The following is a 19,770-nucleotide window of genomic DNA, read 5'->3' as shown; positions in this document are numbered from 1 at the left end:
CAAATTTATACAATACAAATTCAAATAGTTTTGTCATACTATAAGCTCGATATGACCGTGGCCTGTTTTCCACCATCTGTCTCTGTTTACTGTAAATACCAGAAGGTAAAAATGCAAGTTCATGTACAATATGTGACTCTGGACCACAAAACCAGTCATAAGAGTCAAAGGGTCTCAATCAGAGATTTATACATCATCTGAAAGCTGAATAAATAAGTTTTCCATTGATGTGTGGTTTGATAGGATATGACAATATTTGGCCGAGATACAACTATTTGAAAATCTGGAATCTGAGATTGCAAAAAAAAAAAAAAGGAGATGTAGAAAATATCTTCATGGAACATGATCTTTATTTAATATCCTAATGATTTTTGGCATAAAAGAAAAATTGATCATTTTGACCAATTCAAAGTATTTTTGGCTATTGCTACAAATATACCCCAGAGACTTAAGACTGGTTTTGTGGTCCAGGGTCACATATACAGTAATAGAGTAAAGGTTTGGAGTTTGGGCTGTGTGAAATCAGCTTTGGAGACAAATATATGGTATCCATGTATGACAAAAATACAATGCAAAAATATATATATATATATATTATTGAAATCATTTTATAGGAATAAGCTGGAGCAGATAGCAAAGAAAAAAAAAACAGTGCACTCATGAACTGACTCAGAGAATGTCAAGAGTGTGTAATCTAGGCAAAGGGTGGCTTTTGGAAAACACGTGGATGGTTTTGATTCATTCACATTTTGCAAACTGCATAATTTATATATTTCACAGTTTGAAGGACTTCACTGTTTTTCTAAAATAGTAATAAACAAAGAATGAGTAGGTGTGCCCAAATAGAATATTTACATATTGTTTTTTCAAGCTATAGCTTAATGGACATATCCTGGAAGTATAAACAGGAAGCTGACAGAATGCTGCATGTCCTGAGGAAACATCTGGGGCAGTAGACATGAATGAGTTGGGGTGTGGGGGATTTACAGCCTTTTGGTATCTGGACGCTTTGAAGAACTGCTACAGCATCATCAAGGTCAGAGGTCAAAACAGGGCTATACATCAGTGATATCAAAACAGCCCTTAAGCCATCTCTGTATTCAACAGTACAAGTTTCTTAAGTGAATTGATCTGTTTCACCACTTGAAGCCTAAATATCTCTCTGTCACTTGTGACATGATGACCTCAGATCAGCAAGGGAGGAAATATGCTTTGTCCTAGTGTAGCTATATTATGCATATTTTGCGTTGACCATACAGCTCATGTGAAATGCCGGTGGTTAACTGTTGCAGCAGGATATTTACATATGACTGTGAAAGGAACAGAGCAGGAGATTAAAAGCATGTCCGGTGGCAGGGCTGGGTATTGTATTTGAGCAGTGAATCTTATATAACAATGACTTTGGGAAAGCAGGTTTTTCCTGATGACATATTGTTAAACAATAGTTCACCCCAAAATGAAATTTCTGTTTATTCATTTACTCACCCTGATATTAAGAAAACTGCTTCTGGACGGAGGCAATGAGTAAAGATGGGAAATTGCAAATCAAGTAGGCTACTTACAGGACATCCTGGGTCAGTGGAGTGGCTACCACTGAGACGAATGGGAATGCTATTGGATAGCTTTCTCAATGTATCATACACCTTACAGAGCCTAGGGCTGATTTCAATCTGTCAGCTTGCATTTTACACCTTTAATAACCAGACGTGTTCTAAGAATGTTTTGATAATTAATGGAAAAGTTATTTCGGAATGTTCTCAGAATCTTTTTTCTTGTTTATGAGAATGTTAGTGTAAACATTAGGAGAATGTTTCATTTTATCATTTAAACATTATGGGAAAATTACTTTGAATGTTCTATGAATGCTTTAAAACAAGTTGTAAGTAGTATTAAGTTTAGAAAGCATTTGGAAAAAAAGGTCCATGATTAATGTATAAATAATAACCTTGCCAGACCGTTCTGAGAACATTCCTTGTTAGCTGCATTAATCCAGCTAGTATCACTTCTGCATTTATATAAAAATACAGATGAGCTTTTGATGATGGTCAAGTTACTTATTTACAAGATGAATTGAACTAAAACGACTTTTAAAAAATTTAAATGAAAAATAATAAAGCATAAAAAAGGTTCTGAAATTCTGATAAATCAACGAAATAAAATCATTTGGAAAATTAAATGACATTAAAAAAAGGATGGGTAAATATGACATACTTCATTCTAATAAAAATATTTTAGGATACAAAAGTGTGAGAAGTCAAAACTTGACATATACTAAAATTTGATGATTTTAATGTGATGTATCTCAGTACATTATGCAGAATACATTTTTATGAGATTGCTGTGATGGTGGATGGGTAATTCTTTGGTTGTACCATGACTAGAGTGAAAGAATTCAATTGCAATTTCAATTCAATCAGGGCTAGAACAGTTCATTTTAACTCATATTTTGACAATTTATCTGTAACCTTTTTAACTAATCTGTATCCTCTGGTTTCACAGACATGGTTTAAGGCTAGTCCCAGATTAAAATGCATGTTTGAGTTGTCTCAACTGAAAATATATTGCTCTGACATATCTTAAAAAATGCCAGTCTCAAGATGCAACCATGTAACGTTTTCTTCTAAGCCATTTTAATAAAAGCTGCTTAAATATCTTAATTTAACTAAGGCCTAGTCCTGGCTTAAGCTAAACCCTGTCTGTGAAACTGGGCCTTTCTAACAATCTGCTTTGACTAATAGCAAAAAACATTATCCCTACTTTTACTATGTGGCATAATCTTTCAAGAGTCTTCCCACAAACTCTTTATCTATAGTGTGCTGAAAGCAGCTGCTCTTGAAAACCTGACAATGAACTGCAGAAACAGTCTACTGGCTAGATTGACATGAATTAGTTCCATTCTTAAGTTACTCAGATATATTTACTGCTTATATAACTGGATGCTATTTAAAGCATTTGGCTGATAAAGTGAAATCAGATCACATGTATAGCCGTGACACTATACATGATTAACTTGGATACTTACAGTAAATAATTATATATGAGTCTTATATATAATTATCCTGTACTTAAACATGCCAGCATCCAGTAATAACCATTGAAGTTCTTGAATTTGATGTCCAACCATTTCTGAATCATTTATGGAATTTAGGCACACACAGCCTTTCAAGATAGCAGACGGGATGGGCTGATTTGTTTGTCTTTGTGTTTGGGTTGGGTGGTGGACATGGACTGCTGGATGAGGTAATAAAGTACAATTCAACAAAGCACAGCCCAAGGTGTACATCATTGCTGGAGGAGCTGATGCATTCAACTGTAACTGGCTCTGTAGCTTCAGGGAATTGACATTTAATGTGAAAATATGCTACTTTACGGGTTTCAACCTCGATCACACACCACCTGAGCTTATCAGTAATGTATCAGCAATGTGCCACACACTCAAACGATGATTAAAAAAAAACAAAAACATAACACATGAATGGACATCTATTCATATAAATGGGTGACTGCAATACATGCGATTGACAAATTATACCAAAAAATGAAATGTGGTGGTGATTACAAATGCACATGTGAGTAAACAAAACAGAGAAAGCCTCTTCAGTTTAGATTATGCATAACTACTTTGAATAATACAAGTTTGTTTATGTGCATCTGTGTGTGTTTAAGAGCAACAGAGAGCTGCCTTGTGTCACATGATACACAGGTGTGATATTACAGCAGGAGAGGGGAATTGTGGGTGGGACTCTGCCAGACAGCAAAAGGACACCTTGTTTCGAAAAACAGAGCACTGTTTTAAAGATCACGCTTCAGCAAATGGATGGATGCAGATTATGCTGGCATGCTAAAACTTGTTTAGGCTATAAAACAAGACAAGAGTTCGTAGAAAAAAAATTATCTCAAACAGTCTTTCAGCATTGACTAAAATCCTTTAGCAGGGAGGTGGACCTTTGTTTGTCCTAACAGCAAAAAGCCCTTCGGTTTTAAAGCCACAATCATGCGGAATGTCTTATTTTAGATTTTTAGGTTTTGTAACTCGTGCTGTTACATAATTTTGATCAAAAATGATAATATGCTATATTATCACCAAATCTGGTATTAGTATAATATCAGTATTTGAGTAAAAAAAAAAAAAAAAAAAAAAAAACTTATTTGTGGATAATTTTGGCAATGTTCACACAAAAATAGATAATCTCAGATCAGGCCTATACAGTCAATCAGAAATAAATACAAAACCTGAACTAAAAGACAGAAAACAAACTGATAAAAAGACTGAATCCAATATTTGGTAATATAGACTAATGAGATATTTACAATAAATGTTTGTAGATTGTTCCTTTTTGACCAGGAACACCACAAGTGAAACAAGATGGGAAAAAAATCCTAAAAGTACAAAAATAATTTATTTTTGGGTAGGATGTTATACATTGTGTAAAGAAAGTCTGCAAGTTTTTGTCCATTTTGATAACATTAACTAGCACTTTCAAGAAAAAGAAAATCCTATCCAGGTCAAAATGACTGGAAGGTAATATGACTGTTAAATAAATAAAAAATTTACGTATTAATGTTTTAAAAATGTATATTAATGTTTTCCCCCTACTTGTTTACGGGACTGCTGGAAACATATGACACCTATCACAGTCAAGTAAAACTAAAAAAACTGAAAGTGAATAAAATGTTTCGACAGCTGAATGTTGAGTGTGAATGAGCGTGACAGTGTTCAACGGATAGCTTTGACATTTGCATACGCCATATTTGTGGTACAAGTAATGGTTTTTTGCTATGTGATTTGTGTGACCTCAAGTAAATGTGGTGAAGGTTATGAACAGAGAAGAAAAAGTTAGTATGCTTATGGTGTGTATGTGCGTTTGAGGAATGAGCGTGTCCTAGGCGTGGTGAATGTCAGTGAGTTGTGCTGGCACATTCTTCGGGGGGCCGCACCCTTTCTCACACCCTCCTTTACCTGAGTTACCTGAGTTGCTAAGTTCAGTCAGATACAGACACGCTTACAACATTCAGAATCAACCTCACAATCATAAACTCGAAGAAGGGGACATGAAACTGAACTCACACATGTAAAGAGCAAAAAATTCTCATAGAGTTCAAAGAAAACTTTCCCACAGTAAAGGGGAAAGTCTGGCAAAACGCGGATGTCTTTTAGTCTTTTCCTTTCTAGGGTGTGACAAAATCCTCTGACTTACTCCACCCCTCACCATGCAAATGTATTGTGCGCTTACTTTTACAAATTGCAATAAAGTAACCAATAATCATTACAGCCTCATAAAGTATGTAGTGTATTGCTCTTGGGATGTCTTGACACTACAGAGCTTGTATAACAAATTGTACTTTGGTCTCACTTAAAAATACATTTGTAACTATATATTAACCTGAAGTCTGTTTATTTTGATGAAATGTTGATATATCCATCAATTAAAATGGGTGACCTTTACACTCTGGAAAGGTGATTCCTTTAATGTATATAACTTTGATTTTTGATTTTTATTTTGAATTATTCACCGAGGCAGACTCAGTGCCAAAACTTTTGATCCATTTGTTCTTTTTGTATAATAAAAAAGTAAGCGTGGAACCTGATTTTTTTTATATTTGAAAATTAAAATAGATAGCATTAATAATACATAGCATTAATAATGTACTAGTAAGAGTTTTGACAGTTTAACAGTTAATTTAACCACAGCTGCTCAAATTCAGGTGTATATTAAATAATGTGTTTGTTAAAAAGAATATGTGCAAATATTTGTACCACGTTTCAATGGTTTAATCAATTTAATCTGTTGTTCACTAGAAAATCATTGTATAAATATTGACTATTTTAGACCTACAGTATATGTAGCCTAAGTCTCCAGTATATGTAAGTTAAAATAATAAAAGAAAACACTAATTACTTATATATAGGGGTTCTCACATAATCTAGAGAAAAACCTTTAAAAGTATTTTAAATAAAATATAATGTCCACTATAAAATCTAAACTTATAGATAGTAATATTTAATATAATATATTATGTATGGAAAAAGAAGAGGGGCAATGACTGTGTATTTGATGTTAGGAAAAATCCTGTGATAAAAACAAACTCATTAACTTTTAATATGATTTTAAGATACCTCTCGTTGGTAAAGTTGTTTACACGTGCACAGCAACTTGATGTGATCTTATAGACACGTTATTCTACAGAAATAGAGTTTTAAGTCATGAACTATTAATGAATCATTTCTATTCTATACCATCTGTACCACCAGACATACAAGAAAAAAAAAAAACTCAGCAGTGTGATCATGACCTGGGTGCGCCTTTGTCCTATGAGTAACAATCCACCATCTGTCTGTCTGCTCGCTGTGGAAGAGCAGGGTGAGCTGGGATATGGAGTGCGCTCGTGGAACTCCACGGAGCAAATTTGTTCGTGTTTTGCCAGTTATGCAAATGGATCAACTGTAACAAGTCCTGCTGTAAAAGCCCTATTCGGCTTTATTCGTATTGTATTCGGCTTTATAGTTGTCGGTTTTGTAGTAACTGTCTCCTGTAGGTGAGCGGTGACGCCGGCGATGGTTGGGAGGAGTTTCAGAACTGAAATTCAAAGGGTTGAGTTGTTCATTACGAACCGAGTGCTGTTGTGTTATCTTAACGGGGCTGAGACGTTCGGCGGGCAGGACTCGGCCGAACGCGAACAGGTTTCGCCAGGGCTGGTTTTCGCCTTCAAGCTGAATAGCTTTGGGTGGGGTTTCACCGACACCAGGAATGTACTGCGGATGCGTTCGCTGAACAGGGGGTGAAAAAAGCCGACTTTTTCGGAACGGAAAAAAGTTTCTTTACCGGCCACTGCAAGTAACTCCAAACGTAAAGGTAAGAACAACCCAGTAGTCTCAGCTTTCAAAAAGACGAGTCACATAGTGTGAATGAGCAGATGGACGTTGATAGCGCAGAAGAAACTTAACGAGCTCGAGCTAAAAGCTATTTTTATTCTTAAACGTTGTTTGCACTTTAATCTGATGGAGATTCGGAACTGTGTACACTCTACATACTATAGAAACCCATTTGAGAGATTTTTGAAGTAAACACTAAAACAATTGAGAATTATATAACTTGTTTGAACAATCGTTTTGAACATGATGGAGTGAAGTTTTGACAGCTGTGTGAAAATGATGGCAGTTTTTATACAGGAACTATTTTTAAATCTATGAATTACACGTATTTTATTAAAGGTTAAGTCTACTGTTGATCTTTGAAATGTGATGGTTCAGTGTCTTGGGTGCACAGAATTGTTCCTTTGTTATCAAGTAGGACTTTGCTTAGGGATTGGTTCAGGATGCCCTCTCCTCACAGTGCCTTAATGGTCTTAAAACATTGCATAACTCTAAATATTAAATTATCTATCCGTCTAAATCCACGCACTGATTCTTTTTGTGGGTGAGGCCCAGGTGAACCACACCATGAACAGACATGTGCGTTCTGTCATATTTCATAATTTCCTACATTTGGTTGAGCTTGAGTTATAAGACAGTTTAATTTTGCACTTGTTGAAACACGAAGCTCTTTTTTTAGAGAAATTACTAAGAGGGTGTTGTTAGTAATTGATCAGTGACAGAAATGGGAGTTTGGGTAAATCTAGCACGATTTCCATGTAGGCCAGAGATAAAAAAAATATCTAAAACCTGTTGGTGGTCTTTAGATCGATAAATGTTAGATTACGTGTCACAAATGTGTTGGACATGAACTGGGAAAAAATTGATTTTGCAGAGTTATGTACATCAGGATTAAGGGAGCACTAATATTATGGCTGATATCAATACAGCTATAATTATTTCCATATTATGACCAATAACCGAAAAAAAATAAAATGTCTGTAATTTAAATTTTGTCTAATACCCCCCACACTCTAAAATTTAAAAAACTAAAATTATTGAATTAAAATTGAATTCAGGCATAACAACATTATTATATTCAGTATGAAAAATGGATACATTCAGATTTGCAAAGATTACATTTAGCAGCATTATTACATTCTGATCATTTCCAAAATATTAATATAAGTTAGGATTAGGTGATGGCATAGTTAATGTTTAAGGGATATATATATATATATTTTAGGGTAGCTTTTAATTAAACATTTGTATTATTTTTATATTGTTTTATTTGTTGTTGTTTTGATTCTATTTCTTTTCATATTTTTGCTTGTAATATTTTATACAGTGTATTGTTTTATTTGTTTTTGTTCAGCGCTTTGAGATCTACATTTAAAGGCGCTATAGAAAATAAAGTTTATTATTATATTATTATTATTATTATAGTTCACCCAAAAATGAAATTTCTGTCATTAATTACTCACCCTCATGTCGTTCCAAACCTGTAAGACCTCCGTTCATCTTCAGAACACAAATATTTTTGATTCACATGGATTATTTTACCAATATCCCTGCTACGTTTCTGGACGTTGATCGTGTTAATTACATTGCTGTCTATGGGAGGGTCAGAGAGTTCTCAGAATTAATCAAAAATATCTTAATTTGTGTTCTGAAGATGAACGGAGGTCTTACAGGTTTGGAACGACATGAGGGTGAGTAATTAATGACAGAAATTTCATTTTTGGGTGAACTATCCCTTTAAGTTTTAATTTGTGTTTTGTAGTTGAAATTTGGTATTGGACAAATATTCATCAAATGTCAAGGGTTCATTTTAAACAATATTTGGTTATGCAAAAATCTCGCTTTGTTTGCTGAAAATGATTAAGACTATTCCAAAACTAAGCTACCGAATCACTGACTACCTGTTATATGTCAGACTCACTGCCTATTGTAAAGGTTATCTCAGGAATGTAAAGCATCTTCTGCATGGGTAATTTCTCGTTATGTTCTTGTTCTTCAGTTAAAAAGAATGTTATGTACATGAATGATGTCTGTGCAGACATGTATATGAAAACATATCTTCTTGAAAAGTAAAATTGATTTATATGACTATTGGCACTTGCAGTGTAGACCTGCAGGAATAAAGTTTCTCTGCTCTGGCTTACTTTAATTTCTTAACGTCTCTTGTTTTTTGTTTTTGTTTTTGTTTTGTTTTTTACATTTTGCCATCCATTTGCCACAAAACCAGTACAAATAAGCTTGAATTATAATTATCGGTCAATCATTGCAGTAATAGATTTTAATAAAGATTAAAGGCTTAAATAAAATTCAGTTTTAATAAAAGGAGACATTAATAGTGAAGCAGTACATTGCCTGGTAATCTTGAATCCACTCCAACATGATGGTCTGGGTGTCAACTCTCATAAAGAAACATGCTGACAGCGCAGGTTTCAGATTAGATGAGTAAAACTGATTATAATCAAGGCTAGTCATGAGTAGATGCAAATATATATATATGTATACACATATACATATATAGAATTCCATAACATTTCTGTTAGCGAATGTTTAAGAATCTCTTGTGCATGTAGGAGTTCACATTATTTAATGGACATGTTATGAATCAGCCACAGCAAGACTTAGTTAATTTACGACCTGTTCAAAGTCTGATTCTAATGTGCATAGTTAACTCAGCGAGTCTCTTTCAAAAGTTCATCAGCAAAACACTCCCTTCTTTGATTCAGTCACATGTTTCTTGAGTTTTTCCCTTTCGGTTGATGTCTTTTCGCTTCCCCTCTTGCCCACAATGAGTCATTCGCCAACAGGCTGTTTCCATGGTGACGTCTAAAATACAAACACATGTACACAAGAGCCCACAGCCTTCAAAAACCTTCATACTGGGGCCTAACCTTGCCTAGGGGTCATTGTCTGGAAGATCACAGAACAGCTAGGAATTTCATATGTACACAGTGAGTCAAGCAGCTAGTTTTTCAGCAGGTCGATCTATACTAGCATGCAGTAGTATGTTTTTTTGGGGTCATAATATTTCATAATACACTTGTTGACTGACTGTGTAATGCAACATGTAATATGCAAATTTAAAACACTGACATGGCATGCAGTATTTGTGCTTCCTGGATCTTTTGTATTGTAAATAATAAAAAATAGTCCAAAAGACAGTGCTATTTTATATTTGTTTTTGTATCCTGGTATTAAAAGCCAATTTTCTTCTTGTTCTTACATAAAAAATAGCTAACAACAAACGTGTTTGTGCTTAAATTTAAACATTTTCTGGAAGAATTATTATTGGTAAAAACAAAGGGGGAAAATGTAATAGCTAAATTTGGAAACACTTTAGTATAGGGAGGGACCATTTCTCACTATTAACAAGTTAATTATTAGCATGCCTATTATTAACATATTGGCTGTTTAGTAAATATAAAGCACATATTCTGCATGACAATATTCTACATCCCTTATCCTACCCAATACCTAAATTTAACAACCACCTTTCTAATTAATAAGCAGCAAATTAGTAGTTTATTAAGGCAAAAATCATAATGTTTCATTGTTTATTGTCATTTGTGAGATTCTGACCTTAAAATAAAGTGTGACCCTAAATTTAAGTTTACATATGCTATTTAGATTATTCCACATGCTCATTTATTGAAATATTTTGTTTTTCAGGTAGTTTTCCCTGCTCCACCATGGCCCGCCGCTCACAATGTTCTTCATTGGGCGACAACCCCCTGGATCCCAATTACTTGCGTCCGCATTACCGAGAAGAGTATCGCATGGCTATTGATGCCCTGGTGGAAGAGGATGTTGAGGGCTATTACAACTTTTTACAAAGTGCTAATGTAGTTGACTTTTTATCAAGGTCAGAGATTGAGCATATTAAAAGCTCTGTGAAATCACCACACAGTGCTGGAAATTTACCCGAACTGCCATATCGAGAAATAGATCAGGATGGGTCTTCTGACACCTACTGGCCACTGCATTCTGATTTGGATGCACCAGGACTAGACCTTGGCTGGCCTCTGCAGCAACATAGTTTTGTGGGGCCCACAGAGGTCACAATGTTGGTAAACCCCGCTGACCCGGAGCGGCTCAGCATTAAGGAGCAGGCCCGGCACCTCATCAAAAATGCTCATCAGGTTAGTGCTCTTAAAAATTTGTAAATGGTGTCAGGTTGGAATCAAGAATATGAAAGGTCCACTCAGTAATCATTTTCATCAGTACAAATATTTTACTTTAAGATTTTATTTTAGATATGTTTAACATGATGTACACTTACATGAAATTAAGACTATGACCAGCCAAATTCTAAACCCCCGTTATTGCTCATGGAATAAACTAATAGGGCATTTTTGCAATGGCCTCAGTAAATGAAAACATGTGAGTGAGGGTACTGTACATCAATACTAACTGTGATAGTACAAAGTCCAATACAACTGTGATATTGGTCACTGCAATATAAACAAAAAATATAATTTATTGCATGTTATGTAAAATCTTTATTGCTAATTTCATGTTTATTTCCTCTTTCTCACAGGTAATTGCAGTGGTGATGGATATTTTCACAGATATTGATATATTCTCTGACCTTTTGGATGCTACAGCACGTCATGTGCCTGTCTACATTCTGCTGGATGAACAAAATGCCCATCATTTTGTTAACATGGTGGCAAGCTGTAAAGTTAATCTGGATATGATCCATGTAAGTTCAGTTTACCTCAACTAGCCTAAGTTTGAATTTTATGAAAATGCAGACTTAATGCTGACTTCACTGGTTACAGATGATGCGGGTACGGACAGTGGCGGGCATTACCTATTTCTGCCGCACAGGAAAATCATTTAAAGGTCAAGTGATGGACCGTTTTCTTCTGACAGACTGCAGAGCAGTGATCAGTGGAAACTATAGGTGAGCTCAGTGGCAGATAAGAATTCTACTCTAATGCATGCTCACTAGTATGTGGCACAGATGACACTATTTATATTTCTTTCTCTCTTTCTCCAGTTTTATGTGGTCTTTTGAGAAGATCCACCGCTGCATTGCCCATTTGTTCCTTGGAGAACTAGTTGCCACATTTGATGAGGAGTTTCGGATCTTGTTTGCTCAGTCTCAGCCTCTTGTTGTTGAAAATGCCCTTGTACCCATGCCACAAGACAATACAAGTAGTTACCTTGGCAATCAGTTTGGCTTAAAAAGGACTCAGTCACAAAGGAATCCTAGAGGATATCTTCGCCAGCCTGAATTTACCGGTTACCCATTTGGGGATCGTCTTGAATCCATATTACCTTTTCGGAGGGAGGACCCATTCCGCCATACACTTGAACCAGGTGCAGGTCCTATGCAGGTCACAAAATATGCAACACAGCAGTTCAGGATGCAACAGTCATTCTTGGATCCAGGACGCTCAATGTTAGCCTCCAGGCAGCTGGAAATGAATGCCTTTAAGAGGCATAGCTATGCCGAGGGCACCCGTGAGACCTACGCCTCCTCCCGTCAGTATATGAAACAGCGTGTAATGAACAATTTGGAGGAGACGGAATCACATTACCAGCGAGAACAACATTACTATCATAGTGAGGGCATGGGACCGGATTCTGAGCGTGGGCACTATGACCGTCTTAACTACGGCATGTACCAGACAGATCAACAATCTGATTCTGCATATCCTCCTGAACTTGAAGCACCAGGAAATCTGAATGTTTTGTCCTCTGATGACCTCAAAAGTGAATCAGAAAAAGAGTACCACTCAGGAGGGGGACGCTATGGTCCACAAACCCACAAGAGGCCTGCTGCAGGCCACGCATATGCCTGTCAGAGTTCGCCGACTCAGCCACATCCTCCTGATCACAAGCAGTTGTTCTCCACTGGAGAGCAGGTACGGCAGTCCCAGGACCCCAGTGCAAAGCAGGGATTGCGGAGCTGGAGAATCAACTCTTATCTCAGCACTTATGAAGATTCAGGAGAGGAGGGCCTCCATCAGCCAATGGGTCCAGATGCCTTTGATGAGCCGCATCAACAACCTGACAGCAGACTTTATGGCTCAGAGGGACCAGGCCTTCATTTAAGAGAGCGTCCAAACATCCCAACTAAGCCGAACCTTGATTTGCGGCCACGCTATGGTAAACCCATCATACAAGATAGAAATCAAGGGAAAGACATAAGCTCTGACCTGGGTCCCACAAGTACTGACACATTAAAGCCAGCCATTTCAGCTTCATCACTATCATCTTCAACAGACAATGAGAAGGAGCCAGAATCGAGGGAAATCAGCATTACCAAGCATGAGTCTTTCCGATCTCGAATTAACCCAATGCTGCAAAGAAGCTCAAGACTAAGGTCTTCTTTAATCTTCAGCTCCTCAAAGCTGGAGCAACACAGCTCCTCGCAAACTAAGTCTGGTGGGGAGTTACAAGAGGAGAAAGATGAGAGTGAGCCTATTCGATACTCATCTATTGTAGCAGAGATTCTGGAGAAGAGGAGGTCGCTGTCAAGAGAGCCATTTGACTGGAATAAGCATAAAAAAGCTGAAGAAAAAGAGGGTAAAAATGCATCAGCAGGAGATCTGACTACGATCACAGATGCCAAAGAGGAGCCTATCAAAGAAAAGGAGAAACCTGAGAAACCTGACAACCCTGAACCTGAGGACAATAAAGTTACACAGCCAACAGAGCCTTCGAGATCTCAGCATACAACTTCTTCCCTAAACATGAATGATCCAGCAAGCAGACTTCAGTACTTCAAAAATTTGGAAGAAAAGAGAAAGAGCTCAAAATTAGAGTTAGATTTGGGTACTAAAAGTCAAGAAACAGCCATGAAAAAGCCAGACCTCACTGATACAGCAACCACAATTCCAAATGTGCTTGTTACTTCAGTGGAGTCCTCTGTAAAGAAACAAGAGCCAACGATTACGCTAACAGATCCTGTACCACAGCGCTTGGTGATTGCAAAACCATCTGAAGTCTGTGTAGACAGGCCGCTCACAAACAGCAAAACTCTGACGGAGAGCACAGCTGATGCAGCAAAGAAAGAGCCAGCGAAGGAACCAACAAAGTCACTTCGGCCTTTCCCATCACCCAAGTTCTTAAAACCATTCAAAGCATCTCAATCTTCTCATCGTCGTATCTCATGTGGCGAGGACATTCTTACGGATGCAACAGATGCTGAGAAGAGTGAGCTTAAGAAGTCTCGCAGCCTCAGCTCATCGGGCATCACCCGTGCCGAGTCCAAAGAAAGCCTGAGCTCCCTAAACCTTGGGAACTCTGATGGCAAAGATACAAAGGCCCTTGATTTCCTCAAGAAACAAACACAGAGATTAAAGGGTTTGCTTGTGCCAAAGGGAGAAAAGAAGCAATCAGGAGTTTCCAACCCTCAAGAGGACAAGTCAATGAAAACAGTCCCTGAGATGCAAGAGGAGCCCTCAGACAAAGAGAAACCATCTGAATCCATATCGTCTTCAACCACAGTAGAAAACAACAAACCCAATGTTAAACCGACTCCATCACGCTATCAGTCCTCTACCTCAAATGTGATATTTAGCAGCAACCTCAGGGATGATACCAAGGTGATCCTAGAGCAAATCTCTGCAAATAGCCAGAAAAATAGACAGCAGACTGAAGAGTCTGGGAAAGTCGAGGGGGGCAAGGAAGAAGTTTCCAATTCATCCTTCAGATTTCAAAACCGGAACCAGTTCAGCCGAACTCCAGTCAACCCACAGGAGAGGGACAATCTGCTGAAGAGAATAGAGAGCATGCGCAAAGAAAAGAAAGTCTACAGTCGTTTCGAGGTACTTTATCGTAAGCGAGAAGAGTGTTGTTGGGAGGACCAGGGAAATGTAGAGAAGGCAGAGCAAAGTCTGATTAGATCAATCACATGAGATCCTTATACAATATTTGTAGTGAATATATATTTTATCTCTGCTTATATCTTATATATGAAGTATATCATTTCTGAGCAAAGCACTTAATGTAACATTTAATGTCTAGGTATATTTATTGACAAATTATATTTTTCCTTTTACATGTTTATTTATTATTTGACTTCTTTTGTGGTATGCCTAGAATTTAAGAATGTAAATTTAAATTTCAAAAGTACTTCAGTGTTGTTATATGCCTTAACATTTCATTATGAGTTTGTTTACAACCTCCAATCTATTTGTTTTAATTTATGATAGAAATAAATGAAATAGACTATCACAGAATCTCCTGTACTATTTGTGGGCTGATGGATGAGAGATTAGTAGGATGTTTCACTCACATATCTGTCACTCTGCTTCAACAGATGGGGAATAACCTGGGATAAAACATGGATGAAGGGGCCAATATTCCTGACCGAGAACTGTAAAGAGAACCTGAAACCATTCTAAAAAAAAAGTACCAAACATCCCCAATACTCCTGTGAACAGACACAGAGAAGCAAGTAAGTCGCTTCAGATAAAAGTGTCTGTTAAATGACTAGTAATCTACAGTACATGGTCCATGGATGTCATGTAAACAGACCACGGAAATAGCACAACCTCAGATATGAGGATTCTTGATGCAGCAGGAGGAATACTCCTCGCTCTGTGCCAATCTGAGCCCACAGATGATTCACTTTGCCCTTATAAGGCATCAGGGCATACCTCTTAACAGTAATCACACACCATCCCTACAGAACATTAAAACACAAGTCAGGCCAAAGGAGGGTTCGAACCTTTAGAGGCTTTTCTCAGCTTTTTCTTATTCTACTGGACCTTATAAGTTCTGTAAGATGTATATGTACAAGAATGCACAATTTCCAAAGGAAATTAACGTGTCTGGGCAGCAGCTGAGATATGCTACTCTGAATGCACCAAAACACACCCTCTTTAAAGTACACCACATAAATGCCCCAGGACACGTCATGCTGAAATTATGCTTTGGTGCTGAATGTGCCAATGGATCACAGGCATAAAGGAAACCATAGATGGTTGGTAGACAACGCTACTTTTGAAGGCAAAGAACAGAGAAACTGGAACCTGAAACTGTCCGGAGATGACTGGAAAGTATGTAAGGGATGTATTAACATTAAAGGAGGCCTGTTCATTCATCTTTCCTCCATCAACAGTGTGCTATCAAGAAAGTGGACAAAGTCGAGAAAGTGATGAGGCATGGAGTTGAATTAATTGTATTTCACCGGCAATAAGAACTTGCAGTACAATGGTTTTGAGACATACTATACCTGTACGTTCCTGCATGAACTGTGTTGTCAGGAGAAACTGTAAAATATTAGGTTGATAAAGATATTCTCAGGAATGGCTTTAGCCTGTATTTTGTCAATGCAAAATTTAATTAAGACAGAATGGTATTACTAAACACCAAAGATATCCCAGAGTGCTCTCTGGATGTGTCATAGGACTGATTTATGGAAACTGGAAGCTGATCTAATGAGGAATATCTGATCTAGAAGTATGATGGAGTTGAATTTTGATAAGAGTGTCATCATTAAATTTTTTGTTTGTTTATAAATGCAAATCCTGGGGAATTTAGACTTGTTTACAAACTTTTTTTATTGTGTCTTATAAATTCTAAATAAATGGTTTAAGAAACTTTCAGTTTCTAGGTAAGGAATGGTTTGATTTTGGATTTAAACAGTATCTGTTCACAAGCATTTGTTGACAATACAGTTGGTAACAAGTTAAATTAGAACAATGGAACAAAATGGAAAAGAATATATAAGCTGCTGCTCTGTAAAATTCATATTTGTTGGAAGGTATTAGATACTCAGCTTAAGTTTGCAAAATCAGTTTGAGGTATTCATGGTGCTTTTTCACAAGTGTCCATGTGCATCTCTGCATTCTGGGTGAGGCTAAACCCGTCCAGAAGCTTGGTCAACTGCTCCAGCTTCTGTTGTTCTGTAGGGATGGGCACACAAACACACAGGAAAGAATCAGATTACTGTAAGGATGATGTTGGTCTCTTGTTTAAGGGCCGTCAGTCCAATGTTAAGAGTTCAGTTCTAGGTCCACAGACACTTGGGTATGAGGTTACATTCCTGCGCACTCCCATCATAAATTCAGAATATCATGCTACTCTTAATATGTCTGCCATAACTTTATTCAGCAAAGTAGTCTGCTAATATGCTATTCTGAATTCAATGACTGTCTTGTTGACTGGCCAAATGAGTCATTTTGGAAAAATGACTGGACTAATTTGACTTCTACGTCTAAATGAAACCAGAACAGATCAAATGTCCCACTAAGCACACAACTACACACTGGTTGTACTGGAAAGGACCATAAAAACTAAGCAATGGAACAAAATGAATAATAAAACGTACCAGCTTTCAACAGCTGCTCAGTGGTGTACTCTGCAGACTGTATTTCTGCTGGAAGTCTTTGTGGAGTCTGGAAAAAGAAAAGAAAAAAGGAACACAAAAGCTATTATAAAATTCTGTTGTTCTATGAATAAAGCACTCTCCACTTTACAATTACAAATAAAGAAAACTCAGTTGCTTTTAGTTCAATATCCATTCTCATAGGCCACTTACAAAGACGGTGGACAGGTTTCTATGCTGCTCCATTAATTGCTGAAGCTGATTCTCAAACTTCATCCTAAAATAAAATTAGATTATTTTAAATAAGTTAGAATTTTAAAAGCAGTCTCTCTTAATAAGAAAATATGCTCTTATATTTTATAATTGTCATTTATTCCTGATACGATCAGTAATGGCTTGTGCTGCTGAACTAGTGGGTTTTGGCATTTCAGTTTGAATGTGGGCATTGCAATAATGTTCTGGCAATACATGCAATGGCATTCTAAGAAATGACAGAGCATCTCATGTCTATTTCTGACATGTAAACATTTCTCTTCTCTGTTAAAAACAGTAAGTCATACCGAATCTTTCTGTGCTTTAGTTTGGTCTCCTGGATCTGAAAGCAGTACTGCTTTAATGCTTCCTCTTTCAGATGATGGTTCTGCTCAAGCTGCCTAAAAAGTTACAAGTTAGATCGTAAATCAAATAAAATGGGGCCTTCTAGTATGTCTCAAACATTTCTGTGTTAACATTAAGTTAAAAAAAAAAAAAATGCTGCTCTCAACGTCATCCTATTTTAATATGATTTGTGTAAGGTATCGAGTGAATACATTACACACCCTTTACAAAACTCATTGACCTGAGACCAAAGCTCAATGTTGGTGACTCGTGTAGTGATTCACATGTGAGCAGCTCCCATTTGAAGTGTCTAAATACCAATGAGTGTTTTATAGATACCCAAGTATGCTTACCTTTGTGCCTCCAGCTGGAGGTCCTCACATTTAAGCTGCAGAGATCTGTTTAACTCTTTATGAGAAGAGTATTTGTGTTAACACTAAATATATCTGAAAACAAAGCTTATGTAATTTATGGGCTCATTGTTTGGTTTTAGACTAGAGTACCTTCCTTTTCATCCAGTGTTCCCTCCAACTGTAGAGCTTCAGCAGTTACTGCAACAAAAAAGTACACTGCTCTTTACTGTTTTACCCTCATTTAAATGAATGCTACTGTGTGAATCATACTCATTTACCATTTGGGAGTAATAGGAGCATATACATACATGCATCTTCCTCCTCCTTCCTAGCACCTCTGAGGAGCATAGTTTCCTTCACTTCATCTTCAAAGTGTCTTTTGGCTGAAATCAATATATGGGTGTTTATTTTTGCTTCATAAAATGTGTTGATTTACAGTCTAAAGAGGCTAATTGACCTTGTTGTAGCTTCCTGAGTTTGATTAACAGCTCCGCTGGTTTCGGTTCTGCCCGCCTGCCTATAAAAAGACCAAATGCTTTTGTAACAAATACAAAGGCATTAAATCCCATTGAGTGGACAGAGAAAAAAGATCTGGTTTATGGGTTAGGCCCTCACCATGTAATGGGGTAAAATGTGAGAAGTAGCAAACTCATCGGTTTACCAGGATAATTTTTAACTTAACGTTACTTATATTATTTAAAATCAGATGTAATGTAAAACAATGCATATGTTAACTCGTTAATGAGTCACGTCATACCTGGGCTTTCCGGAGTATTTATAATATCTTCGATGCTGAATGATGACTCTACACAAAACAATATTTAGAAAGCTGCAGTACTCGAAAATCAAACTCAACCTGCTTAAGTTAGCTGACTAGCCAACACCTCCACACAAAAACAAACAAGCAAAACAATAACCCACCAAGTATCACACTCATTACGACGCCAGTTGATAAAACGTAAATAAAAAAATTATATATATATCTAAATTTGTGAGGTAAGTATATTAGAGTAAATAAACTGAGGGGAATGAGTTCGTTTGTACACGGTTCTTTAGAAGTCAGTTAGCGACTGCTGAGGTCAGTTCACAAACTAAAAGAGTCCGTTTAACTGCTGTTCACGCGCATCTGTATTTTAAACTACTAATACTAATGTTGTCGTAAAAACCCTTTTGATTTAAAATGCCTTTGTTATACAAATTATTATGCGATAATGAAGTTTTGATTAATTTACAAAAATAAATACTGATTTAGCAACAATTTTCTAGTCACATTCTTGACGTCACTTAACCTCGGTTTGGTTGTAAACTGGTCATTTGGCGCCATCACGTGGTTAAACATGGTACTGTTCAAAAAACAACCGTGGAATTACGATTAAATATAATAATAATTATATATATATATATATATATATATATATATATATATATATATATATATATATATATATATATAAAATAATAAAATAATATAATAATATTTATGCATTTTATATTTATGCATTTAGCAGACGTTTTTATCCAAAGCGACTTACAGTGGATTCAGGCTATACATTTATTTTTATATTTTATATAAATATATATATTTTATATATTTTTATTTTTATATGCAAAAAAATTTAGTTGGACTACTCACCACTGCAGCCTTTCTAGTATAGCAAATA

The 19,770-nt window shown here is 36.5% G+C and overlaps 2 protein-coding genes across 5 annotated transcripts; one reads left to right on the top strand and one right to left on the bottom strand.

Moving 5' to 3' along the window:
- Positions 1–6,338: 6,338 nt before the first annotated feature.
- Positions 6,339–16,138, top strand: fam83hb (family with sequence similarity 83 member Hb). The gene is made up of 6 exons (XM_042746074.1): positions 6,339–6,854; positions 10,541–11,010; positions 11,409–11,573; positions 11,653–11,777; positions 11,874–14,652; positions 15,147–16,138. The coding sequence occupies exons 2-6, from the start codon at positions 10,561–10,563 to the stop codon at positions 15,165–15,167; spliced, it is 3,540 nt and encodes a 1,179-aa protein (XP_042602008.1). The 5' UTR covers positions 6,339–6,854; positions 10,541–10,560; the 3' UTR covers positions 15,168–16,138.
- A 236-nt stretch (positions 16,139–16,374) lies between these two features.
- On the bottom strand, positions 16,375–19,448 carry LOC109111761 (synaptonemal complex central element protein 1-like). Of its 4 annotated transcripts, none has more exons than XM_042746075.1 (10): positions 19,031–19,448; positions 18,867–18,914; positions 18,567–18,644; positions 18,388–18,492; positions 18,260–18,307; positions 18,110–18,164; positions 17,720–17,812; positions 17,373–17,436; positions 17,163–17,229; positions 16,375–16,737 (listed from the first exon to the last, which is right to left on the bottom strand). In XM_042746075.1, the coding sequence occupies exons 1-10, from the start codon at positions 19,044–19,046 to the stop codon at positions 16,640–16,642; spliced, it is 672 nt and encodes a 223-aa protein (XP_042602009.1). In that variant the 5' UTR covers positions 19,047–19,448; the 3' UTR covers positions 16,375–16,639. The 4 variants fall into 4 exon arrangements, with proteins under 4 accessions (XP_042602009.1, XP_018980301.1, XP_042602011.1 ...); XM_019124756.2 differs by having other exon boundaries at positions 18,567–18,626; positions 19,031–19,446; XM_042746077.1 differs by having other exon boundaries at positions 18,418–18,492; positions 19,031–19,444.
- Between the last annotated feature and the right edge of the window lie 322 nt (positions 19,449–19,770).

This window comes from Cyprinus carpio, chromosome B19, assembly GCF_018340385.1.
Source record: "Cyprinus carpio isolate SPL01 chromosome B19, ASM1834038v1, whole genome shotgun sequence".
Lineage (NCBI taxonomy): Eukaryota > Metazoa > Chordata > Actinopteri > Cypriniformes > Cyprinidae > Cyprinus > Cyprinus carpio.
The sequence above is the reverse complement of the archived record's forward strand: the minus strand, read 5'-3'. Positions and strand labels throughout refer to the sequence as shown.